Source organism: Candoia aspera, chromosome 8 (assembly GCF_035149785.1).
Source record: "Candoia aspera isolate rCanAsp1 chromosome 8, rCanAsp1.hap2, whole genome shotgun sequence".
In the NCBI taxonomy this organism is placed as follows: Eukaryota; Metazoa; Chordata; class Lepidosauria; order Squamata; family Boidae; genus Candoia; species Candoia aspera.
Genome location: NC_086160.1, coordinates 64,109,078 through 64,136,428, shown reverse-complemented (window position 1 = coordinate 64,136,428; position 27,351 = coordinate 64,109,078). Strand labels below are relative to the sequence as shown.

Below are 27,351 nucleotides of genomic sequence, written 5' to 3'. Positions count from 1 at the left end.
GAATTCCCCAGCATGGCAAGTTTGAGAAACATTGTTCTTTAGAAGGTCGGTCTAGAAAGAATGCAGTTTCTTGCCTTATCTCTCAGCTCTACTTTAAAAGATCAAAATTTCCTGATTTTCACGCTAGTTATTGGAAGAACTAAAATATTACAATGAAAACTTGATTCATTGGATTGAACTACCCCATGATCCTGAAAGCTGGTTGTAAGACATACAAAGTTTTGCTTCTTTCTTAAGATGAGGAAGGACGGAAAACCTTCCTGTACTTTAAGAGCTGTCTAATAGGCAGAAGATCAGCAAGGAGAGCTTGCCTTCTCAACAAGCACCACCAGCAGAAGACTATGGAACATTTGCCTGAAAATAGGAATAGGAATACAGAAAGCTGGGGGGGAAAACTCCTACTGACAGTTGCCACTTTCGGGGGTTAGGGAGCTTTTCCTCCCTGTTATATTTTTAACACTTGCACGACCCAGCAACGTTTCAGAAGCAGCTCCGCAGATCCCTCCTAAGAGATCCAGCCCGGGTCAGAGGACGTTCGCCTTCCTGAACTTCAGCGCATCCAGTGGGACCGGGAAGGGCCAGAGCCAGTGGGCAGGGCTGGCTAGGAGGGCAGCATTTTCTGACGCTCGTCAGTCTGAGCTGAGCCGCCTCGAGGAGATGGTCGGTGTGGAGAAAGGCTGAGCTCCGCCCCGATTTGTCGGGCTGGGAGAAATCGCGGAGTGAAGGAGCGAGCGACCAAGAGCCAGCTAGCCATGCTCTTCTGCTGGGGGAACGGCTCCTACGGGCAGCTGGGCTTGGGCGAGGAAGGGGCCTCCCAGCCGGTCCCTCTCCGTCGCGTTCCGCCAGCGGGTGGGAGGCAAGAGGTGGCCCTGGCGGCTTGCGGGGAGCGGCGCACGCTCCTGCTCCTCGCCGACGGGAGCCTGGCTTCTTGCGGGGACAATGGCCAGGGGCAGCTGGGAAGGAGGCTCCCCCCGGGACAGCGGAGAGGCTACGTGCCAGATAGGAGCGGGCAGGGGAATAAGACCCAGCCCGGTTCGCTCCAGACGGGCTTCATTTCGCGCACCGAGCGCCGTTTCCACCAAACGTGGCCCGGGTTAGCCCTTCGCACCCAGGTGTGGCTTGTTTGATCGTGGTTTGTTGAACCGACTGCCAACTCAACACCAAACTACCTCGGTTCGGGCTTAGCTCGATGGCTCGGCCGGCCTAGATTGACCAGCAGCGAATCCACAACCGCCGGGTCCTCCGGACAGCCCGCGCCGTTTCAGTTTCGCTTTCCTTTCTCGGAGCGGAGTCGGCGCGCTTCGGCTTCCTCCGCAAAGGAATCGCTTTCGCTTTCCTCTTTTCTGCGGCGGGGCGGGGCGGGGCGGGGCGAGGCGGGGGTCCCGCCCGAGTTGGGGATTCCAAGCGGGGTGGGGGGTCCTATCAAACTGCACCCCCTCCGAAATAGACACTAATTTACATGGCTGAACGGGAAAGGCTACAGACTATCGCTCTTTTAAAAAAAGGGGGGGGGATTTCTCATCGCGGTAAACTAAACTTGGTGCGCTGTCCACAAATTGAAGTGTTTATCTCCCTTTCCCTACTCTTAAATCTCCCTTTCAAATTATGTTGTAATTCCAGCCGCATAAATGGATGGCACGCACAAGACATCCCATATTTTTTGTTAGGGATTTTCCTTGAGATTTTTTCTTGCTCCCTTTTGCCTTTGTTTTGGTCATGGTTTGTAAGAAAAGACAAGACAGGGAAAAGTGAGCAATTTTGTTCCCCCACACCTCTCACCCCTGTTCTTAAACTAGCTATAAAAATATCTCTCTGTAGAAACAGCCTTGTGCCCCCCTTGACTTAGAGGACCCTGAACCTAAATCATGTTTGTCTCTACTTAGGTTAGTGCTTGTGCATATGATGGACTGAACGCATCCAACTAGCATTTCTTGGGGGTGGGGGAGATTATATAGGGTAGGGTTCCTCAACCTTGGCAACTTTAAGATGTGTGGACTTCAACTCCCAGAATTCCCTTGCTGGCTGGGGAATTCTGGGAGTTGAAGTCCGCACAGCTTAGAGTTGCCAAGGTTGAGGAACCCAGATACAGGGCACATTTTGGATGCAGTCCTTCAAGCAGAAAGGAGCGTTTCCTGCCTCGTGTAGCTCACTGGAGGAACTAGCTCTGGAGAGTTCATGCCAGGTGCATGTTGGATACACAATGAGTGGTTTGGGTTCCAAAACCTGTCTCAGTACAATGGGAACAAACCTCAAGCATGCACCCTTCTTTCGGATTCCATCTGTATACATGCAAAAGAGATTAAAAACTGCTGTATTAGCAATTCCTGGGCATCAGAAACTTCAAAGAAATACAGTTTGCTTCAACTGCATAGTTAAAACAATAACATAATAATAACAGTTCTCTCTCTCTCTAGTCTGAGAACTCATATAAAGGAAGGTATACATTAGACTTCTATATGTCTCCCTGCCTACCAACCTAAAAAGCCACAGGGTGCTATAGCTCATAAAGTTAAGGGCACTGTATGCAGTTGAAGGGCCTATGAGTTTGATTCACAGTACTGTAGAGGGGTTTGAACCCCACAAAACCTAAATTAGCTGTAGAATAATGGCTATATGGGCCTGAAGAGTCCTCATAAGGATGCAGTTGGTAGCACACTGCCTCCTGGTAGTCAAGGGAGGGGTAACAGTCACAGGAATATATATTAAAATAAAGGAAAATCAGATTGCTGGATTGTTGCCTTGTCTTTCCTAAGGAATGCGTGTTCAGGGCTGCCTCACTCCCTTCCCCCACCAAAAAACTAGCATGAGAACTAGAAACTGTCTTTGGGGCCTTCCTTTCTCTTCTACTGAGTTAAAGCACTATTAAAGCACTATCTACCCTCTCTTAGGCTAGCCCAAAACAATATTGGGCTATATTTGCTGTCCTTGCAGCCAGTCCCCATCCTGCCTCTATTGTGCCTGTTCCACCTCCCTGCCAGATGGTGTTCTCCGGGTTTGTGGGTGTGGCATGCATTATAGGCAAGGTGAGCCATTTCCTCCCCTGGCTTTGCTTCCGTCCCCTTTCAGCCAGTCCCCAATAGGCAGGGGAAACGTCTCCGACACAGGGCACTGCAGAACCAGTGGAGTGGGTTGGATTTCAAGACTCTGCCTGGTTTAGAGAGGCTGATTAGTCTGCTTCCTTCTGGGAATTTCCCCAGTGAAAATAAGGTGGAAAAAAGGAACAAATGGGAAGACACCCAAAGAGGAGGGAAACAGACCTTGCTCTGCTTGGACAACGCATCTGTAGTAAAGTGAGAAAATTAAACTGGCTAATTGCTGGGCAATCACATCTCTTCAACAAGAGAAGAAAGCAATGAGAATAGACATGGACATGGACACTGGCAAGTCAGCATTTGCACCTTCAGCATTTCTTTTCTGCCATCTCCCCTCAGTCATTCCTAAGCTGTGTGTGAGCCAGATTCAACTCCACCTTAGCTCAGTGTTTCTCAACCTTGGCAACTTTAAGATGTGTGGACTTCAACTCCCAGAATTCCCCCGCCAGCAAGGGAATTCTGGGAGTTGAAGTCCACACATCTTAAAGTTGCCAAGGTTGAGAAACACTGCCTTAGCTGTATCAATGTTAAAGTTATGTTTTCTCCCTCTTCTGAGACTGTCCAAGAACAGGCTCAAGGGGTATAAAATCTGTTGGGCTGTGTCACCCATTACCTTGGGAAGAAGTCAGGGTAGTGCAGAGATTTGGAAAAGAGGCCCTAGAGGCAAGGTGAGGATCAGCATTTGGACAGTACCTTTCATTGGTGCTAGACCCTTCTCATAACCCTGCAAATGAATGTCCTTTTTTCTCCTTTGTACCTGAAAGAACAAGTCCAAGCCCTGGAAGCCCAGACTATCGTCTACATAAGCTGTGGAAAGGAGCATTCATTGGCCATCTGCAACCAAGGGAGGGTATTTTCATGGGGAGCTGGTGGTTTTGGACAGCTTGGCACTGGAAAACTAGAAGACTCTTTGATTCCAAAGTAAGTAACTGCTTGTTCTGGTTTTGGTTGACAAGTTAACCTTGCTTAGGCCATAGGAGTCCTGGGCTTCAGTTAGGAAAATGCAGGTTTGAATCCTCACTTCACTGTACACTGGGGGCCCTCTCTTTCTTCTAGCTGTGATCTGTGCTGCATTTCTCACTTAGAATAAATGTGTAGTTTCCAAACCCAAGTGGGAGATGTTAGGAAATGAAATTGTGACCCTCTGCATGTTCCTCTTCATAGATGTAGGGTGTTTCCTTGCTGGGTAAGAAAGTTTGGAAGGGCTGTTGCAACAGGAGTAAAAGTGCTTGGTTCACATCCCTTCTATAGCTGGGGATGGGAGGCTTCCTGATGATCAAGTAGATGCTGCTTGCTTAGATGGTTGAGGCAGGCTTTCCAAAATAGCCCTTGGTTTGAGTTTTATGAAATCATCAAAGCCTCTTTTGGAATGATGGAGGTTATAACTGGTGACTATGCATGTAGAATGCTTTGTTTCCTATGTGTACAAAACAATTGCTTATTTCTTCATTTGTGTATTCTTTCAGGAGACCCTGAGAATGTCTTCATTCAACTTCCTTAGCAATTAAATTTAAGCAAAAGAATTTTAATGTAGAAAGTTTTTTTTTCATTGCCTTTGTTTGTTGCTTTCTTGGATGATGATGGCCCCTCCTGTTTTTCTCTTTTTCTTGAAAAAATGATTTGTGCTTTTTAACAGGTGCTATAGCTGTGCCTTTCTGGTTTTTGAACTTAAAATAACTTCCCAGAAGAATAGTCATGTTAGCCTTTTGCAAATAGATAGATAGATAGATAGATAGATAGATAGATAGATAGATAAGGGTAACAAAATTATTCTTGCATAAGCTTTCATGGCCCTCAGTTTACTTCATCAGTATTCTTCCATTTTATTATTTGTTCTTTTTTTAAAAAAAGCAATGTTACCGTAGATTAGGTTTCCCTAATCTGTCCTCTCAAATATTTTGGTTTATAACTCCAATTAGACACCATTGAAGATGATGGGAGTTACAGTCCAGCTAACCAAAGGGCATCGATGTGGCAGGAAATCAACCTAAAATAGAAGCTAAAGAAAGAACTAATTTAGTGGATTTCTCCAAGAAGTCTTGCTTAACGTTCAGTTAAAATATTTTTTTCTCTGATTAGCATATGTGTCTAGTGTAATTAAGATTTGAAATCATTACTATTGATTAAAATATCAATTGGAAGATATTTTTTTTTTGTAATGCTTATCCTATTATTTGGTTAATTGACAAAGCCATTTTTAAAAATTTGGTAAATCCCAATCTTCATTTCAAATAGATAGAGCTGCAATGCCAAGAATCTTTACATGATGATGTGATTCTGTATCTGGAATGCTAATGAATTATTTCTCTTCTTTTTCGGTAAATTCTATAGGAAAATAAATTCTTTATCTAGGTACAACGTTATACAAATTGCTTGTGGACACTATCACTCCATAGCATTAACCAAAGGTAAGAACTGGTTTTACATTTTTTTTCAACAAGTTTTGCTTTTTTCTGCATGTAATTATTTGGCGGGGGGCTAATTGTTGTGCTAACGTCATTGTTCTGTGCGTCTACACAGATGCTCCTTCTTAGTTTAAGATTTTCCTAGGCAGAGACTAGATTCCTTAAAGATTAAGTTACTACAGATCTGGTTTTCATACAGAATTTAGAAGGCTAAGCTTGGTATAAAAGAACTGACAAGCATACAGATAATGCCCTTCTCATCCACATCAATGCAGTCAAATAACTACTGGTAAATTCCTTCATTTCTTCCTGCTGATTTTATGCTATTAACTGAAACCCCTCCCATTAACTGGCCTTTTTCTCTACTGCCTTCATTATCCAAGATGGAACTCTGATGATTTCTCGGAAATCATGCACTTGATGAACTATGGTCCATCCCCAAAGTTCTTGCTGAGTAACTGCAGGATCAGTTTCAGAGTTATAAAATAAATAATGACAAGCAGCTTTCCTCAGGGAAACCTGTCCTCTACCAGTGATGTTAACCTGAAATATGTAGCCAAGGAGAATGCAGATATACACATGTGATGACACTTAACTAGCCTGGTAGTTGTCATGTGTGAAAGCTCTCACGTTAGGCTCTGAAATCTACGGCCCCAACAGTTCAGAGAAGATAATGTGACACGGAAGGAATTTCCACAAAATAGAAAGCTTGAAAGCTGTCCTTCTACTTAGAAGAAATGGCAGTGCAAAGCCTGTTGGTATAAAAGCATTCGTGTTAACTTTCAATGGTTTTTATGAAATTCCACCAAATGGTTAAAATCTTCCAAGAGGTCTACAAGATTTCAGGAGACAGGACATATGATTTTGGGGTGTGATCACTGATAACTCATGAGATCTGGCAGACTTGTGAGATGTTTGTCATCATAAAAGTTGGGGGGTTATCTGTGCTACCTGAAAAGGTGCCAGTTGATATTCTAATGAATGTAATGGGTTGGTTTTTTTGTTTTTTCCCCCCTTTTTTCCCAATGAAGATGGTCAAGTCTTTTCATGGGGACAGAACATCCATGGTCAGCTGGGTCTTGGTAAAGGACTTTCATCCCAAACTAATCCGTGTAACGTTTCCTCTCTCGCTGGCATCCCCTTGGCTCAGGTGGCTGCTGGTGGGGCACACAGCTTTGTCTTGTCCCATTCTGGCATAGCCTATGGTTGGGGAAGGAACAGTGCCCATCAGCTGGGCTTGAGTCAGAGGACTTCAAAAGGTAAGGCTGTCTTCAAATTACTCAAGGAAATAGTGTCACTTCGATAATCCACGCTGCTTGATTACTTCCTTTATTGAAGAGAAGATTGGAGAAGATCAAGAATCGAATTATCATGTACAATAAAAATATAACAGTAAATCCTTTGATAAGTTTCTTATTTTATTGTTTCAAAAAGAAGGTATGTCAGGCTTGGCCCTGCAAAACACGTTACACACTGAATAAGTAAAAGTGGATTTTGTTTATTTAGAGTAAAATCCTTCCTTCTGGCTGACAAGTGCAGGTATCAGCATTATTGAAAGCAAGATTGGCCACACTAAGCCATAGTATGTCTGGTTTGGTTTGGGTTAAGTGTTATGAGACCCCAGCCACTGTGGGTTGTAAACATGGTTTCTGTCTAAGTGCGTTGTGCTAGTCTGGCCAGTTGTGGTTCATTCAATAAAACATGAACCTAGTCTGATATGTGACTCCAGATGGATAACCATCTGGACTTCTGCCTGTCAACTCAGTGAAGGTTGCCAGATGCTGGACCTTAGATTTCAGAGGTAGATACACTGCCTCCTTTTTTATGGATTATGATCATAATCTCAGCCTATAAACAAAAGAATCCATACCTAAGGGTTGGCTCTGTATGGATGAACAGGTCCCTCTCCTAGAGTTTTCCCTTATTTCCTTAAGAGCCAGTAAAGGCAGATAGCATATAGACTTGCATCTGGATATATCTGGTCCCTCCAAGCTGAGCAGAAAAAGTTAAATCAGCACAGTTTTTCAGTCTAATGTATTAAAGTCTAATGTATTGGTAGACTGACTGAAAAATCAGCAGAGATGAGTTAGAAATGGTAACTTGCTTAAAATAAAACCTAGATATATAAACAAATTGGAGATTTTAACCTTTGGGGAACTTCCAGAAGGACTCCTTGACACTGTAGAATATGATGAAGTCTTTTTGCCAACTTTTGAAAATTAAGTTTCAATAAAAGAAGATTTGGAGGGAGGGAGGGAGTTAGTTTCTAAGGATAGACTTGTAAGCCAAATCAATGGATACTTTGGGTGACCTGATCAGATTCTCTTAGGTGATTGCTAAAGGTCCTGTTCGACATAGGACTTAGTCCTAGGAAAGTCCGTTTCTCCCTAGATGACTTTATAGAGCTGACTCTGGTTGGTCCCTTAAGAATATATTTTTGCTTAGAAAAAAATTGTCTGGCACAGGATTGCAGAGAACTAGGTCTATCATACCCAGTCTTTAAAATAATACAACATAATTATTTGATATAATTATTAAAAGTTTGGATGATAGGATAGAAGGTGCCCATTCAAATTAGAATGTGAACTCTAAAAACTGGTAGTGATGGCTTGAGCATGTGCTTGTTCCCTTGTTAGAAAATGTGCATTCAGCCCATTCAGCAGCTTTAAAATGCTACCTGGCATAGTGTAGACAAGCAACTGCTTCTCAAGCCAAGTTCTTCCTCCCTCACTTCAAAGATAGAGACAATTTTAAGGTTTACATTTTGGAAACTGTGGCCTTCCAAGACTTGCGGTGACTACTTTAATCCAACATCCATTAATGGTTTCAGTCATAGTAGTTTAATAAATAATGGTATATTATAACAGACTTTGGGATGGTTCTTGGAATATTAATGTAAAATGTTACAATATCCTGGTGTGTGTTTTTTTCAACAGAACAGATCTTCAAACCCTATTCAATAGGTGCCTTGAGGAACCTTGAAGTGACTTATATTAGCTGTGGAGATGAACATACCGCTGTTCTCGCCAAGGTATTCTCTCCTTAAATGAAGTTTCTATATTGCTAGCAGCAGTTTGTTAAGTGGATTTTGGGAACATCACAACTAGCAGCTCTTGATGCCAATTACTTGATGACAACTGTTCCATTGCAAGTGATGTAATATAATAAGCTTTTTTGAATTGCCTGCGGCAGGACGTTTCACAAGACCATATGGCTTTAGCAGCTAAATGTACTGTGGAGATAGTGACTTACTTCACATGTGCCAAGCCATGTTTTCTTAAATCATGGCTTACTGAATATATCACAGTGGGTTCTCACAAAATGCTAAGCCATAAATTGTAATTTGCAAATCACAGTGGCTTGTTGCATGCAACATGCTAAGCAAGCCAGAAGCAACCAAATGGCATTATGGATGTGCAGAACCTATGAATGTAGAGCTGCTTCACAATTAGAAGTATTTTCAGACACTTCTTCATAAGGGTTTTATTTTAAATGGATCATTCTGGTAGGTAGGATTTGAATCGGCATTCTTTTCTAATTTGCTCATAAGTGAATGGTTTTTATTCTCATTGGCTAGAAGCGTTTTTAGCTTTTTTTAAAGCTTTAATCTTGCTCTTCTCCTTCTTGCTCTTCCCATCCATACCATATTTTCTAATGTTAATGCGGGGTCAGAGCTATGAGCTTACAGGTTCTAAGTGTGTGGAAGGGAAGAAAAGGGGTTGGGACTTTCAAGCAATCTTGGTTGATTTCTTTATCTTGTTGCAGAAGACAGGGTTTCAGAATGATGGCTGTAGTTGGGATCAGGCACATTTGCATGCAAACACAACTTTGGCGTCTCTAAGACAATATCATGTAGTAGCAGAAATGTATAATAAAACTAATATATCTGGCTGGGGAAAAAACTGATAGAAATAGCTGGCATTAGCATTGGTAATGGTGCTTGATTTGTTAAAACCCTTAATAGAGTGGCAGCGTTTTCACATTTGGAGATGACAGTGCTGGACAGCTAGGACACAACGCTTCAACACCAAAGACTGGTCCTCAGAAAATTGATGAGATAGATGGTCCAGTTTCCCATGTGTCATGCGGAAGGTGTGTATCATCCCTTTCCTCCCATGTCTGTGTGAGTGTTTGTGCATGTGTTTGCAAGGGAAATTAAATGGCTTAGGTAAAAAAAGAATTTGTTTAAGAACTAATTTAGTTGTAACCTCCATTACATTGGGCATGTCTAACATTTTGGAGGCTGCTGGTTTATCAGGAACTTTAGATGAAGAGAGGACTATATAGTACATCTGAGAAATATTTAGTGAACATTTATTAATCTGGTTACTCTAAACCATAACAGTCCAAAACAGAGTTAGAGTTCCAATGAAGGCTTAGGCTGTCATTCAGCTATTACTATTGGTCAGGAACAGCAATTATTGCAGAATAAAAATGCACTCTTCTGTGTAATATTGAATGAACGGTATGTGAAACTACTATGCTATTTTTTTCTTTATAAGAATAAAGTCCTGCCAGATCAGAGAAAGGCCCATATAGCATTTTGTTTCTCAACAGCCAAAAAGAGAGAGAGAGAGAGGGAGATTTCATAAAAAACAAACATCTGAGTAAAAAGAACTTCATCAGGAATTTCAAAAGGAAGATGAGAACAGAGTAATCAAGAAAGTTGCTTTTTCTGAGGAATGGTGTGTTTACCTCTGGTTTCAAGAGAACTCCTGATTGCCCAGTGTTGCGGATTGACTGATTGTTTTCTGCTGAGTAAGTAGAGACTGTAGGAAGGATATAAGGCATCCACATTCTGGGAAGCAAGCTCACGGAAAGGAAAAGAAACAGGCCTTTGCCACTGAAGTTTAAAAGGCAGTTTGTATAATGTTTTCCTCCATGTGAACTGTGTGTACCCTGTTAGCCTGAAAATCTGAGAAAGGAACGAGAAGAAATAAAAAATTCTTTGGTGGTACTGAAGAAACAAAAATTAGATGAGCTAATAGGGCTCTGCAGCTGGGACTTGCAATGCTTAAAGTCTGTTTATAGTCCTTCCTCAAAACAACTCAGCATATATTTTCAGCAAAAGTAGACTTGTAACAATGCCCAAAGAAAAACCTTATAGCCTTTAGAGGGGATTATAGCAAAAATGGTCAACTGAGAAGAGAGGGGAAGATTTAGCAGTTCTGACAAAGCAGTCACTGCCACCAGCTTTCAGAAAAAAGAGTTCTTCATGAGGAGGAATATCAAACAAGTAAACCCAACCATGACAATCTGACCCAAACAATGTTGGAAATGTTTTGCATCGCCAAACTCAGAAATTTGCTGGCATATAGCATGCATTACCTTGACAGCATCATCTTGCAAGATTTTGAACAGTTCAGCTGGGATACCGTCGTCTCCTGCTGCCTTGTTATTAGCAATGCTTCTTAAGGCCCATTCAACCTCACTCTTCAGGATGTCTGCCTCTGGCTCACTGACCATTCCATCAAAGATATCCCTGATATTGCTATCCTTCCCATACAGGTCTTCCATATATTCTTGCCACCTTTTCTTGATCTCTTCTTCTTCCATTAGGTCCTTGCCATCTTTGTTTTTGATCATATCCATTTTTGCCTGGAATTTACCTCCAATGTTTCTAATTTTCTGGAAGAGGTCTCTTGTCCTTCCTATTCTATTGTCTTCTTCCACTTCCGCGCATTGCTTGTTCAAAAATAATTCCTTATCTCTTCTGGCTAACCTCTGGAATTTTGCATGTAATTGGGCATATCTCCCCCTATCACTGTTGCCTTTTGCTTTCCTTCTTTCTTGGGCTACTTCTAGTGTCTCAGCAGACAGCCATTTTGCCTTCTTGGTTTTCTCTTTCTTTGGGATGTATTTTGTTGCCGCCTCCTGGACAATGTTGCGAACTTCTGTCCAGAGTTCTTCCGGGACCCTATCTACTAAACCAGTCCCTTAATCGATTCTTTACCTCCACTGCATATTCCTTAGGAATATTAGTGAGCTCATATCTAGCTGATCTGTGGGTCCTCCATAATCTCTTTAGTCTGATCCTAAATTGTGCAAGAAGAAGTTTGTGATCTGAACTACAATCAGCTCCAGGTCTTGTTTTTACCGACTGTATAGATGTCCGCCACCTTTGGCTGCAAAGGATGTAGTCAATCTGATTTCAGTGCTGTCCATCTGGTGAAGTCCATGTATAAAGCCGTCTCTTAGGTTGTTGGAAGAGAGTGTTTGTTATGCAGAGTGAGTTGTCTTGGCAAAATTCTATCAGCCTGTGTCCTGCTTCGTTTTGTTCTCCCAGGCCATGCTTACCTGTAATTCCAGGTGTCATTTGACTGCCCACCTTAGCATTCCAGTCTCCTGTGATGAAAATAATGTCTCTTTTAGGTGTGTTGTCCAGTAGGTGCTGCAGATCCTCATAGAACTGCTCTACTTCAGCTTCTTCAGCATCTGTGGTTGGGGTGTATATTTGGATCACTGTGATGTTAGATGGTTTGCCCTGAATTCGAATTGAGATCATTCTATCGTTTTTTGGATTGTATCCAAGCACTGCTTTAGCCACTTTGCTATTAATTATGAAGGCTACTCCATTTCTTCTGTGGTCCTCTTGTCCACAGTAGTAGATCTGGTGGTCATTTGATGTGAAGTGGCCCATTCCAGTCCATTTCAGTTCACTGACGCCCAAAATGTCTATCTTTAATCTTGACATCTCACCAATAAGCACATCCAATTTGCCCTGGCTCATAGATCTTACATTCCAGGTTCCAATGGTGTGTTGATCCTTAGAACATCGGATTCGCTGTTCACCACCAGCACTGTCGGCTGCTAGCCGTCCTTTCGGCTTTGAGCTAGCTGCATCATCATGTCGGGGGCTTGTTGAACTCATCCTCTGTTCCTCTCCTCCCCAGTAGCATTTTGACCATCTTCTGACCTGGGAGTCTCATCTTCCGATGGTATACCGACATATCTCTGATTGTACTGATCCATTTAGTTTTCACAGCAAGAATACTGAGGTGGGTTGCCATTACCTTCCCCAGGGATCGCATTTAGTCTGACCTCTCTGTCATGACCTTCCCATCTTGGGTGGCCCTTCACAGTTTAGCTCATGGCATCATTGAGGTGCTCAAGCTCCAGCACCACAACAAGGTAAGGATCCTTTGCTGAAGGAAGAACACTCTAAGCATCTTCAAAACAATATGCTAAGTATCAGATTTTAACAAGAATTTATCAAGAACAAGCCTTGCCGGAGTAATCTAATCTCATTTCTTGATTCAGTAACTCTTTAGTTGATTGTCAAATGCTTTGCTGAAATAAAAATGTATTACATCTACAGCATTCCCACTAAGTGTCCCCATGATATTTTGATAAGCATACTAGTTAAATGTGGGTAGATGATACGATAGTTAAATGGATACAAGAATTAAATAAAAGGAATGGTTCCTTATGAAAACAGAGTAAGATATCAAGTGCCAGAGGATTCATTCTAAGGCCTACATTTTTATTAATGATGTGAATAAAGAGATGGAGGAAATGCTTATTAACTTTGCTGTCGATATAAAATTGAGAAATAGGTAATATCCTATAAGACAGAAATAAAATTCAGAGTAATTCCAATAGGCTAGAGGGCTGAACATAACAATTAAATTTAACAGAGGCAAAGGCAGAAATCTTCAATCTGAAAAGAGAAATCAGATGCACAGACACAAGATGCAGTTAAGTGACTTGGTACTGGTACTTACGAAAAATATATTGGAATAGCAGCTGAACATAAACTGAATATGGCTGAGTAACATGACGTGGTTACAAAAAAGAGAAGTGCAATTTTAGGCTGCATCAATATTTTCCAGATCACAGAAGTAATAATTCTACTTTATTCTTCACTGATCATAGCCCATGTGTCCAGGTTTGGACACCATACTTCAAGAAAGGTCCCAGCTGAAACGAGTTCAGATAAGGGCAGTAAGGATGATTAGAGGGCTAGAAATGAAATCCTATGAAGAGAGATGAAAGGTGTTGAGTCTATCTGGCCTTGAGTAGGGAAGACTTGATTATGGCCATCTTCAAATACCAAAAAGATGTTGCATAGAAGACAGCCTATAGTTCTAGCATGCAGGGCACAGAATAATGGATTTAACATAAAACAATTAGATTCTGATTGAATGTTACAGGTGTTTTGTAACAATAGCAGCAGTCTGACAATGGAACCAATTACCCAGGAGCAGGAAGCTCTGGGGGAGGAGTCAAAAAAGTCATGATGGCAGCCTTTACTGTACAATCAACCGCCTGCCCCTGAAACACGTAAAAAGGGGTGGGACTTCACTCACACAGTCACAATTATCGTCTTGACTTTTTCAAACCCTTTTTCCTACTCGCAAACACCCCTCTGCCCAGACTCCCCTTCCCAGGAGCTATTGTTTATTGTCCTGCTCCGAGCAGGGGTTGTACTTAGTGGCTTAAATGGCTTCTTCCAACTTTTTTGCAGGGATTCTAGAGTTGAAGTCTCATTTCTGAAACTATAAAATCCATTTGATTCAGGTCCATCCTCACTTTGGATAGAACAAACAGCCTCCTTGAGAGGTGAAAGCAGAATAAGAATAAAACAATCACTTATACGTTGAGCAAGCTGTATCTAGTTTAAATACAGCCTTCCGGAACAGCTATATTGGCTGCACTGGAGTCTAGCAGAATTAAGTCCAATGAAAGTGGAGGGCATCCTTTGGTAGCAAGCTGTATAAAATGATGGATTAGATTAAATTAATTTGTAATTGGAGGGGGGCTGTCATAGAGTAGGGTTATATTTTCAAGTGGTATAAGGGTCCCCCTCTGAAGTGTAATATTCCACTAGACCAGTGTTTCTCAACCTCAGCATGGCTGGCTGGGGAATTCTGGGAGTCAAAGTCAACACAGCTTAAAGCTGCTGAGGTTGAGAAACACTGCACTAGATCTATATGACATTCTAACAGGAATAATATTATTTATCAAAAGTTTTGCTTTAGATTACCTTAACAGTAACTGGCAGGGGAAAAAAACCCTGGAGTTTTATAGTCTATGGGGTGAATGCAGAGTGGTTCACGTGGGAAGCTGACAGTGTCTTGGTTTTTCTGCAGCTATCACACGCTTTGTGTCTCTGCTTCTGGGCAACTGTGGTCTTTTGGACATGGACTTCTGCAGCCCAGGGAAAGTCCAGCATCAGACAGCAGACAGGAGGAGAGAAAGTGTATTGACATCAGTGCTCTTCTGGAACCTACTGGTACCTCTTTGTAAACACAAATCCAGAATGCAAAATAATGTTAATACTATAACACAGGGGGCAACATCCAGCCAAACATTTAAGACATTCCATTGCTTTGAAAGAATCAAACAGATGGTTAATTCTTCCTCTGAAAAAGTGATACCTACAAGTCAGATTTGATTTGAGGATATTTTGTTCAGTGTTTGATTAGCTTATATTTTTTGATATTCTGATCAAAAATTCTTGGAAGTTCTACTGGGTCAAATCTTTCTAGATCTTTCTAGATTTTTGTTGTGCATTTACTCTAGAAGCCTAAGGTGATATACGTAAGACTCCACATGAGGTGGTTTGGGTTGAGACTTAGTGGCCAGACCTAAGCCACCTGGTGTGCTTCCATGGCTGGAGGTGGACTCAAAACTGGTTATCCTTTGTCCTAAATCAAGACCCTAATTGCTGTATTATCATGGCTCTGAGTTACTGCTCAAAATGATTTTTAAAATGTGGGAACTATGAAGTTGTTTTTTCTGCCCATTGATGGAGCAAATGTCATCATTCCTTGGGTTTGATTAGCTGGCAACTTTTGAATTTCAGAACAAGATATTGTGCCATCTCCAGCTGACAAGAACTGGGAAAAGCACAGATGAATATACAATTATCCTGGGGGTGGAAGAGGATGCAGTAATTTCTCACATTTTAATCAGTTGGCAAGAGGGTAGAGATAGAAAATTGTACAGGCCTGTGAAAGCAAAATAAACTTTTTTTTAATACAGTAAATTATGAAATTGTAATCTCTTAAATTGCACAACATTCTGGTTGTAAAATTAAACTTAATGCATGATTGGGATGAACACAGAATTCTCTTTTTGTTTGTCATGCAAAGGAAACAGATTTCTGTTAATGGAGAAAAAGAGTGTTGCTGCATGTTATGTTAGGAAGTTTAATGCAGAAGAAAGATTTTGACGGATAAAGAAATTGTAAGTTACAGGTAGATTACTTTTGGAAATTTCAGAAGCACCCCTACAATGTTACACTGTAAATCCCAAGAGAAAGGAAGAAGAAACTACACAAATATTGTACTTAATGTGATAATGATTCACTTATATTCATATCATTGCAGAAGTGTTGGGAGTCCAAGTTTTTGCTGGAACATATGTCAACTTTGTCAATATATTTCAGGTACATTCCTTATTTCTTTCGTAAACTGTCTTGACTGCAGGAGTTATCCTAAGGGAAGATAAAACCAAAAAGAGCTTATTAATTAGTATACTACTTAGATCTCCTTCCTGCACACTTCATTTCCCATAATTTCTCATTGAGAATTAAAGTCCAAAGTATCTGGGAACCACCAGGGGATGTCTGACCACTTTTACTAAAGTAGTCATTTCCCCACTGGTGCGGTACAGTGTCTTTATCAAACCATCAGTATGCTAAATTAATAGTGATGAGGACAGGCTTTGTATCACTTCAGTTGTTGTTTATTCGTTCAGTCGCTTCTGACTCTTCATGACTTCATGGACCATGAAGAGAGCTTCCTGTCGGTTGTCAACACCCCCAGCTCCCCCAGGGACGAGTCCGTCACCTCTAGAATATCATCCATCCACCTTGCCCTTGGTCGGCCCCTCTTCCTTTTGCCCTCCACTCTCCCTAGCATCAGCATCTTCTGCAGGGTGTCCTGTCTTCTCATGATGTGGCCAAAGTATTTCAGTTTTGCCTTTAATATCATTCCCTCAAGTGAGCAGTCTGGCTTGATTTCCTGGAGGATGGACTGGTTTGATCTTCTTGCAGTCCAAGGCACTCTCAGAATTTTCCTCCAACACCACAGTTCAAAAGCATCGATCTTCCTTCTCTCAGCCTTCCTTATGGTCCAGCTCTCACAGCCATATCACTTCAGTTAGGAGATGCTATAAAGACACTATATGTGACTAATAGGGAAATAACTAGTTGTCCAACAATCTGAAGTATGATCCCATTTTGGATCCAAATTTAGATAATTAATGAAAGCTTTCAGTCTTTCTTTCCTGTGCCCTCTAAAATAGTGGAAGAATAATGGTTGGGTGAACACATCAACTTAAGTGTAATTTATTGAATAGATCACTGTTTGGGATCACCCAGCATGCTGTGTCATGAACTGTATAATATGGTCCACATGGATTGAATCCACACAATATACAAAGACAAGCCAAACAATCCATATTAGAACTTAGTATGATATGTGGAGGCCTCGTGTCCTAAGGCATCCCCCAAAGCCTTGGATGCAGCCTGCAGAGAACCACCAATTACCCAATTAAGATGTTTAATGAGACAGAAGAAGATAGAAAATTTGAAATGCGTGACTGGAAAGTAATCACGTTAATATTAGTAATTTAATATTAACACTTAAAATATGCAAAGGACTTCCTGCATCTGTGCATGTTTTGTGAATGCAGTTATCCTAGTAAGTACCAACTTGCCTAAATGAGATGTGTTTTTCCACTGCAAACAAAAGTTACTTCTCTCTGGATCAGGGTTTCTTCACCAGGGATCCATGGAACCCTAGGGTTCTGTGAAAGGTCACTAGGGGTTCCCTGGGAGATCATGATTTATTTAAACAAATTATTTCCAATTCAGGCAACTTCACATTAAAGAGGTAAGTATCATTATTTTTAGTTTAAGAACACTGTGAATGCATGTATACAGGCCTACCCATGAAACAAATATAATAATCTTGTAGACTGGCCTATATTTGAGCCTGGATGTGCAGGGGTCCCCGAGGCCTGAAAAATATTTCAAGGGTTCCTCCAGAGTCAAAAGGTGGAGAAAGGCTGCTCTGGATAGACATTTGGATGATTCATCAACGTACAACGTTTTCAAACATTACACTGATGTCAGTTTCCCCAAAGCTGCATCCCCACTTCCTACAGGAAAATTAATGAGAATTGACCATGGACCTCTACCTTCTCAAAAGTTTACATTATGAAGCATCAGTTGTGTGAGATAGTAACAACACTTTTTCACTTGGGTTTTTCTTTGTTAAGGCTTCTGCATGTACAAATGCAGCCACCTCTTTGGAAGTCTTGCCTAGGATCAGCCAGCTGGACAAAGGACTGATTGAGAAATGGAAGTCAGCAGAAGAAGGAAGTGAAATACAGCAGAATGCTAAAAGGTTGCTACTTCTATTGCCTTGTTTCTGGTGGGAGAATTGTATTTCTGTAAGCACCTGTCAGCCCTTTGTGGTAGTCCAGGCAAGAAGCACACCCAGTACTAAAGGTAAAGGTAAAGGTTTCCCTTGCTCTATCTTTATTGTAAGGTTACATTAGCAGAATCTTGCAAGTCTGAAAGTACATCTCTCCCCCCTTGCCTTTAGGATCCAAAAAACCAGGGAGGGTCCCTTCTGAGATGTTTGCCACACCCCCATTCCCTCTGCAGACTCAGCTGCCTCTTATTTGACTGTTTAGGCTGCAGCTTTTCCTCCTTCTCCCAGGGTCATTCCCACATACCATTACAGCACCCCTGGGCCATTAAGGAAATTGTGAAAGGTGAAAGGTCCCCTGTGCAAGCACCAAGTCATGTCTGACCCTTTTTGGGGGGACACTGCTTTCGCGACGTTTTCTTGGCAGACTATAGCAGGGTGGTTTGCCCTGCAAACCAGTCGTCACCTTCCCCAGCAAGCTGGGTACTCATTTAGGAAATTAATGGAATATAAATACTCTAAAATATTGTGTTCCATCCTGATCTTATCTCTGAACTTGGAAATTGTTCTCTAGCAGATAGATGAGTCACCCTTCTGGTGTTATTAGAAGTGGAGAAAGTTCTGTTTCTACCCTGCCCCCAGGGCAACTGATCACTGGATGGTTCGGTCACGTCTATGGAGCTTGAGCCAATGTTAATGAAAGCAACTAAGGTGTTATGCACTGTGCAGGTTCCCCATACAAAGACTAATGCTATTTTTAAATGTACATCAAAATTCATTCTGTTACAGGGAACCTGTAGCTCTCCAGATGTTTTTGAATCCTAGTTTCCAGCATTTCTCACCATTGGCCCTATCAAGAGCTGTTTGAAATTGAAGTTCAGCAACATCTGGAAGGCAGTGATTCCTTACACTCGCTGTATACAATTTTGCTCCCTGTCAATTGTGGCACTTCATTCAGTGCCAAAGTATGATGTAATTAATTATTTCTGGCATAATAGTTAACCTTAAAGTGAAGAAAAACACAGGATGTGAGACGTGTACCTGGATGTATCTGGAAAGTAAACTTTGTCAAGATTTACATGGATGTTGATGAAGTGTTGTTTATATTATCTGATTCATGCTTTATTCAGACTGTAAACTAAAGTAAGTGATTTAAATCACATTGAACACAGTTGGAGTTATTTCCAAGCAAGCATAATATTGCAATGGTCACCATACAGGTAGTCCTTGCTTAACAACCACAACTGAGACCAGAATTTTAATTGCTAAGTGAAGCGGTCATTAAGCGAATCTGTTCCAATTTTACAACCTTTTTTGAGGTGGTCACTAAGTGAATCACCACAGTCATTAAGCAAACCACATGGTCATTAAGCGAATCTCATGGTTCCCCATTGATTTTGCTTGCCAGAAGCTGGCCAGAAAGTTGAAAATGCAGATCATGTGACCACAGGATGCTGCGACGGTCATAAATGCGAACCGGTTGCCAAGTGCCCAAATCATGATTATGTGACAGTCATAAGTGTGAGTACCGGTTGTAAGTTGGTTCTTTCAGCACCATTGTAAATCTGAACCATCACTAAATGAATGGTCATTAAGTGAGGACTACCTGTATAGCCTATTTTTATTATCTCTGGTATTAATTCTGAAAATTACGATTATATCTGTAAATTTTTTTAGAGTGTATGAATCAAGAAAACAATCTGACTAGTCCAACATGCATAAAGCTGGGCCGGTATGCTATTGTTCATTAACTGCTTTTCTTTTTATCTTTTTGGTAGGGAAATAGAAGTAATCTTTTCCTCACCTCCTTGTTTAACAGCGAGCTTTTTAAAACCAAGGTGAGTAGCATACATTGTACGTAGCAGTGCTGCTCAGGTGGGGCTTTGGGAGGCAATTCCAAATGAATTTAACATCTGAAGGGATTGTTTGTTTGTTGCCACCTTTCTTCTATCTGCTCAGGACAATGTTTCCAGTCCAACTGTATCCTCCCAGCCTCTTTGCAAGGTCAGCTGGGTTAAGAGTAGTTAGTAGCCCAGTTACCCAATTAGCTCTCTGACTGAATTAAGACCTGGATGTAAGTCCATTCAAAATTCATCAAATCATTATGCCTTACAAGATGTCCCACTGTCTTTAAAGATGAAGGCCCTGGGCTCATGAGATTATTAAGGGATTTCCACATTGCCACTGCTTCCATACCCATAATCCTGCCAGATGGTTAGAAAACAACCTTTCATTGTCCTCAAACTAGTTCATCTCAAAATATTGAAAAGAAGGAGCAAAAATCATTGCCATGCTATGGGCTACTCTGAGTCTTACAGTGACAAACACCCCATCACCGCCCCACCTGAGGGGATAAAATAAACTGTTTGTCCTTCCTGCCCATGTTCTTATTTCAGCTTTTCTCTGGTTCTATGCTTAAATAAGTAAGCAAATAAAATCCCAGTGGTTTCTTTGAAGGACAGCTACAAATCCTGTTAAGTCAGCTTTCTCTCTGAAAGATCTGAAGCCCAAGAGCTGGGACGCCTAGTGTAGCATGTACAGGCGATCATTGTCTAAAATGCTATCACCAGTGATATAAACCACTGAGGAACATGTGGTAGAGCTTTTGGACTTTCCTTAGAAAATACTACAGGGATACTTTTTCCTCCTAGATCTGCTGTGTTGACAGACTATTATATCCCAGTGGATCTGCAAGAAGCAAGAGAAGTTTTGAAGGAACTTAGTGTGAGAGATTGGATTACTAATCAGGCAAGGAAGAATTATTTTTATTTTATTTATTTATTTATTTTATAAATTTATTCACCGCCCATCTCTCCCCAACGGGGGGACTCTGGGTGGCTTATAATAGAACAAGATTAAAATATACGATTACAAAATACAATAAAAATATAAATATAATAAAATCTACATGGCGAAGAAATCTTAATCAGAGCTTCAGTGTGGTAGGTCCCTCCGGATCACTTCATGGCACTAGCCATCCCCAGGTGTAATTATTCACCCTCCCATTCCAAGCCTGCCTACAAAACCAGGTCTTTAATCTTTTTCGAAAGTCCAGGAGCGAGGGGGCCTGTCTCACCTCTGGGGGAAGGATGTTCCAAAGGGCGGGAGCTACAGCAGAGAAGGCACGCTTCGGAGACCCCACTAGATGGAATTCCTTTATAGATGGGGCCCGTAACATGCCCTCCCTGCATGACCGGATGGGGCGGATTGATGTAATAGGGATGAGACGGTCCCTCAGATACCCTGGTCCAATGCCATGTAGGGCTTTTAAGGTGATAACCAACACCTTGAATTGGACCCAGAAGCAAACTGGAACCCAGTGGAGCTCACGCAACAAAGGTGTTATGTGTGCAAATCTTGGAGCACCCAAGATAGTCCACGCAGCCGCATTCTGGACCAGTTGTAGCTTCTGGATATTCTTCAAGGGTAGCCCCACGTAGAGCACATTATGGTAATCTATATGGAAGATGACCAGGGCATGAGTGACTGTTCGGAGGGCCTCTTGGTCCAGGAAAGGGCGTAACTGGCGCACAACACGAAGTTGTGCAAAGGCCCTCCTATACATATACAAGAATTATTTTTCTTGTATACGTATAGTGCATATACTCTTGTATAAGTATATGCACTAGAAATAATTGGATAGTCTGCTGATTGTTCTGTGATCAGGTGAGGGAACGTATAGATGGACTTATATACAGTATATTCCTTGTGTCCTGACTGGCGCTTCCAGAGGTGTGAAGGTTGTCCTAAGAGTGGGTGTAGGATAAAAACCCAGAATGCTAATCTAGAACATATGGAGAGCACCAGGCTTCCCACCCCAGCTTTAGATGCTTTGAGATAATCATGATCTCCTGTTGGAATGCAACTTCTATAAGAACTTGCTGCAGGTCTCCCATGGAATTGAGAGCCCTGCATCACCAAGAGTTCCAGTTCCATTTCCATTTCATTCATAGCCCATGTCAAACCAGAGTACAACAGAGTAAAAACATCAAATAACATTAAGAAAGAGCCCATCCACTTTCCCTTACCCTGACAGATGCCACAAACCAACAAGATTGAAAACACAGTGGAATATAGTTATGAAAAGCTAAGCAGGACGTGACTGTATGAAGCTCTGTGGGTAGAAGGTTCCAGAGCATGGGAGCTATGACAGAGAACGCCTGCTCCCTGATCCACCAATCCCAACATCATGGGAGAGGAGCGGTCCTTAGGAGGCCTCTCAATATCTTATTACAACATAGGCAGGTTCAATCCTGGCAAAGAAATGCCTGGTGCAACCTGGTGCTACACCATAATGGGCTGTATAAGCTGAAATTCAGGAGCAGGCAGGGAATCTGATGCAGTCCTTTCCCCTTCATGCATCTGCTTTTCCTCTGAAGCTAGATCGATCTGTACCTGGCTATACCTATTGTCTTTTGAACAGATCTCTTCTTCTCTGATAAACCACCTACTTCCTGCTCTTCCACTGAATTCTCCTCACCAAGAAGCTCTTGCTATTTTTCTTCTGGTGCCTGAGTGCTCTGCTGCTACTGAAGCCCAGAAGATTCTGTTGTTAACTAGTTATTTTGCAGAAGCTATCACAGGTCTGAGCAAGCAGTCTTCCAACATTCTAGGTGAGTTTGGAGCAATTCTCCCTTTCTCTTCCCACCCCCCGCCCTCCCATGTGCCTCTATTCATATATTACATTCCTCGGTCTCCAAGCTCAAGAGAATTCTACATTCCCTCAGCAAAAGCAGTAGAGCCATAGGCTTAGAAGGTACCTCAGAGATTATTTAATCCAAGATGGCTATCCAGCCTATGTTTGAACCCACCCAGTGAAGGGGAACCTACCTCTTCATGAGGCAACATATTCCACTGATTGAGAACTCTTACTGTAAATAAATTTCTCCTAATATCTCACTCTAATCTACTTCCCTATAGATTCAACTCACTGGTTCCGATCCTGCCCTCCAGGGTAACAGAGAACTAGTGCATTCCCTTCTCTATGTGACAAGCCTTTAGATGTTTGTTTGCTTGTTTGTTTCATTAAATTTAGAGGCCATCCAATTCTGGGTGGTTTCCATTATAAAATAAAACAGAAAAAGAAAAATGAAGGAATCAGAACATCTGGAAGGAGAAACCCAACACCTCAAAAAACTCCCCAGAGAAAAAACAACAGGAGCTCAACAGCTACCCTACTCCTTGACCTGGGAACAAAGTCAAGTTTTCAGTGGCTTTTGGAACACTATTCAGCCAGGAGCTGCAGGGATCTCCAGACAGATGCTGTTCCAGAAGACAGGTGCCACAACAGAGAAGGCATACCTCCTGATAGATGACATTGTTTAATTGAAGGGCCCTGGAGCATGCCTGATTTTACTACCTCGGGACTATCTGAAGACTGCTATCATACCTCTCCTTAGTCTTCCTTCTGCAAGATAAACATACCCTTTACTTGTAACCATTCCTCATAGGACTTAGTTTCCAGTCCCCTCAGCACCTTGGTAGCCCTCCTCTGAACCCACTCCATGTTTTTCAATGTCTTTTTCAGAACTGGACATAATATTTCAAGTGGGGCCTGATGAAGACATTGCAGAGAGGGACAATTTATTTCACAGCATTTGCATCACACTGTTGGCTCATGTTGAAATTGTGATCTACCAGACACTCAAATCTTTTTCACTTGTACTATTGCCAAGCCAGGATTCCCTCAACCTATTTTTGTGCCTTTCATTCCCACCATCAGGATTTTACATTTCTTCATGTTAAATTTCATCCTGGTTTTTTTTTAGGCCCAGTGTTCAAGCCTGTCTTGATCTTTATGGATCTTCTCTTTCTCTTCTGAACTGTTAGCCACTCCTAGTTTTGAGTCATGTTGGAGATCTGAAGTGAGCAGTAGATTTGAGACTATGCTGAGTGTGATGAAAAAAATATTTGTAGCAGAATATCCCATTTTTTAAAAAAGTTGATAATGTGTTGGGTGCAGTATATACTTAGCCCACTTATCAGTGAACGCTAGCAAACACTGTATTTGAAACAAAAACTAGATTTATTAAGAAATACATGAAGAGAGAAAAACTTAACTTCTATCTATACTAGAGCTTGAAGAGCAGGAAGCACAAGAGTGTAAGAGAAGAAGTTGTCAAAAGCCTTGCTGAAGTCATGATATACCTATATCATTCCATCAGTCTATTAAAGAAGCTAAGTGGATCAAAAATGAGATACATTATCATTTAATTCTTATTAACACTTCAGTGTAAATAGACTTAACATAGCTAACAAAGAAAACCATCAAATTCTCTAGAGGTAAAAGCCTTACTATCCCTAGGTGCACCCCAAATGTCTGAGTGTTCTTGCATCTTTATCTTTTTAAATCTAACTTTAGCTCCAGATTTGGCACATAGATATCCTTGGGGGGTTTCACTTTAGTGATATTCTTAATTTTCTTGGGGGCTTTGCATATTATTTAGTACAGTATGTTATTGGAACATTTGTGGGGAATTGCTTGGCTATGCCCCTTCATTTCAGTCCTCTCTCTCTGAAAGTGTTATTGGAGGACTTCTGCTCAACCCTTGGGAACTGTGTTGGATGGATTATAAGACCTACAAGATTCTTTCTTGTCTTTTATGTTAATTAACCTCTGCATGAAGCTGCCAGGACATCTTATTCACAGGATTAGAACTAAGTGCTATCAATATACTCAGCTGTAGTTCCATCCTATGAGTTCAAGGTTAGATTTTTCTATGACCTCCATGTATCTGTAGACTATAAAGGGATGGATATGGGCAAATAATCTGAAATTAAACTCAGAGAAGACAGAACTGTTACTGATGTTACTGATGCAGGCACTAGTGGAGACTTTGGAACATATGCCTGTTCTGGATAGGATTGTGTTTTCCTTTAAAATGCAAGCTTGTGGTCTGGGGGATCTCCTGAATTCAGCATTAACGTGGGACAGCCACAGAACATCAGTGGCAATGAGAATCCTTTGTCAGCTTTGGCTGATAAATTGAAATAATCCCTGCCTGAAGGAGGGAAACTGGGACTTATACTTTTGAGGCATGCTTTATAGGGCAGCCCCTGAAGAAACCAAAAAAATTGCAGAAGACATAGAACGTGGCCTAGAATGTACTCACAGTACTGTTTAAAGCCTTACACAGCTTAGGTTCAAGTTACCTACAAGGAATACATCCACCATACAGTTCTCGCCACACCCACCATGGGACACTTTATGTGGGTCCTCCACACATTTATCATCAACAATGAATTCTGCTTTGTTCTGTATTGCAGAACAAACTGCCACTGGGAATTGAGCAAGACTCTTCTGTATTTAAACTGCTTTACACAGGTCTTTTAATGTTTGAATATAGTTTTATACCGTCATATGTTATATGTCTTAATCATTATTTTATGGATGTTTTAATACGTTGTTACAAACCCCCCAGATTTGTAAGAAGAATGAGCAACCTATACATTTTTAAATAAATACATAAATATCTCACCATCCAAAAGAAATTAAGAGCTGCCTCCTACCTGTCAAAATATTGCTGATTTCTTCTGTAACCGCTTCAAGGGTTTTCATCAGTTTGGCTTACTTAAAAGGTAAAGGTTTCCCTTGACATTAAGTCCAGTTGTGTCTGACTCTAGGGGGCGGTATCCATCTCCGTTTCAAAGCCGAAGATCCGGCGTTTGTCCATAGACACTTCCGTGGTCATGTGGCCGGCATGACTAAACGGAACGCCATTACCTGCCCGCCAAAGCGGTACCTATTAATCTACTCACATTTGCATGTTTTCGAACTGCTAGGTTGGCAGGAGCTGGGACTAGCAACGGGAGCTCACCCCGTCACACGGATTTGAACCGCCGACCTTCTGTTCGGCAAGCTCAGCAGCTCAGCGGTTTAATGTCTTGAAAATCTTTCTTTCTTTCAGAAAAGTATTGGTCATTGTTGCCAGGTCCATTTTTAGAGCAAATAGTTCAAATGTTGAAGAAGGGTGTATCTTGTCTGTTGCCTGCTTACAATGTTCCTCCCAGGGGCGTGGTATGGATTCATCTCCTCAAAGTGCTTAAAAAGCTGTATAAGGTATGTGTGTCTGGTGACTTGGAAGTGATTGTGGAGATTTGGTACTGTTTCTTGATACAAAATCCATGGCTTTGAACTCAAAATATTGTCCCTCAAGGTCAACATGAAGGCTAAATGCAAACTGCAAATAAGTACCTTCTGCATAGATCAAATTCCTGAAAAAATCGACATGGTGCAAGATTTTTGGAGATGGAAGGAGTGGGTTGAAAACAGTGTAAGTATTGTTTTATGCTGTCTCTTGGCCTTCTGTGGAATGAAAGTATTTGAGCTCATATAGCTTGGACAGAAGTGATAATCTGATAAATGTTCTCGCCTATTTTAATTGGAATATATTCTTGCTTTACTCACCATCTCCCCTCAGTTAAAAGTAGTTTAGGCAGGAAATCCTGGTTAAAACATCGCACTAATCCATAATGTGGTTTGTTTGGTTTTTGCTTAGCAAGTTAGGTGAACCCTGGCCTTGTGGTTTATAAACTGTGGCTTGGTTGTGCAAACTAAGTTAATGTTAATCTTTCCAGTGTTATACTTCTCAGACTTTCTTACCCTGGGGTTGACTTGAAAATCTGAAAATCATGAAAGCCCCTACTTACAAAATGGCAGTAGGTTTGGGCAAGGTAGCACACAGAACAATTAGCATGTTAAGAAACCTAATTGCATTTTATGAGAGGAACATAAATATATAGTACAAAAATATTCAGTATTATTACCACTGTTATTAAATATCAACTTGCGAACCTCTACTCCAACATACGTTTAGATTGTTACCCTAAAGCTCCTAATCACATCATTTGCCTGAATTAAGGCAGGAATTAAGAATCTCCTGCCTATTTTTATTAGGCTTCCAACTCATGTCACGTATAAGCCAATGTACATGCAATTGTATGCTTGAAGGCTTTTCTCCCGGGAGAGTTGTGCTGCTTATGCTGTGGTTTGCAAGAAGCGGTGATTATTTCAATGACATGGCTGGGAACAGTGTCAAAGGATGTGGCTTAATCAAAATGCTCATGTGGTGACCAGTCTAGTTGTTAGCTTTCACCCCACAGGCTGGACTAGAACCACTTAAGCAAATTCCTATGAATTTATAAATTTAAATGAGGAACTTTTAATATTGCCATCTTGGATTTTATATTTATATTTGTATTTTAGAAGTATGGCTTTTTAGTGTATTTTAATCCGTATTGATTTAATTGTTTAATCTGTATTTATTTTTAGCTTTATTGTAAACTGCCCAGTCACTTCGTGCAAGATGGACGATGACAAAATTTGAAATATCAATCAATCAGTCTAACAAGAAACTCAAGAACTACAGATAAATATTATTTCCTGAGTTTCAAGAGCAAGCTTTCTATAATAAGAGTATTCAGAACCTCTTGAGTATCTTCCTTCTTCCCATCCTAAGCATCTACTTG

At 41.3% G+C, this 27,351-nt stretch overlaps 1 protein-coding gene across 1 annotated transcript in view; it reads left to right on the top strand.

The window, feature by feature from the left end:
* Positions 1–689: 689 nt before the first annotated feature.
* Positions 690–27,351, top strand: part of LOC134502198 (probable E3 ubiquitin-protein ligase HERC6) — a 38,334-nt gene continuing 11,672 nt past the window's right edge. The window contains exons 1-14 of the mRNA XM_063310407.1: positions 690–1,005; positions 3,863–4,013; positions 5,424–5,500; positions 6,529–6,756; positions 8,434–8,528; positions 9,462–9,589; positions 14,590–14,732; positions 15,832–15,890; positions 17,729–17,856; positions 19,662–19,721; positions 20,535–20,631; positions 22,307–22,496; positions 25,791–25,942; positions 26,040–26,156. Coding sequence (XP_063166477.1) covers positions 753–1,005; positions 3,863–4,013; positions 5,424–5,500; positions 6,529–6,756; positions 8,434–8,528; positions 9,462–9,589; positions 14,590–14,732; positions 15,832–15,890; positions 17,729–17,856; positions 19,662–19,721; positions 20,535–20,631; positions 22,307–22,496; positions 25,791–25,942; positions 26,040–26,156 — 1,878 coding nt within the window. The 5' untranslated portion in view covers positions 690–752. The remainder of the gene's footprint in view (positions 1,006–3,862; positions 4,014–5,423; positions 5,501–6,528; positions 6,757–8,433; positions 8,529–9,461; positions 9,590–14,589; positions 14,733–15,831; positions 15,891–17,728; positions 17,857–19,661; positions 19,722–20,534; positions 20,632–22,306; positions 22,497–25,790; positions 25,943–26,039; positions 26,157–27,351) is intronic.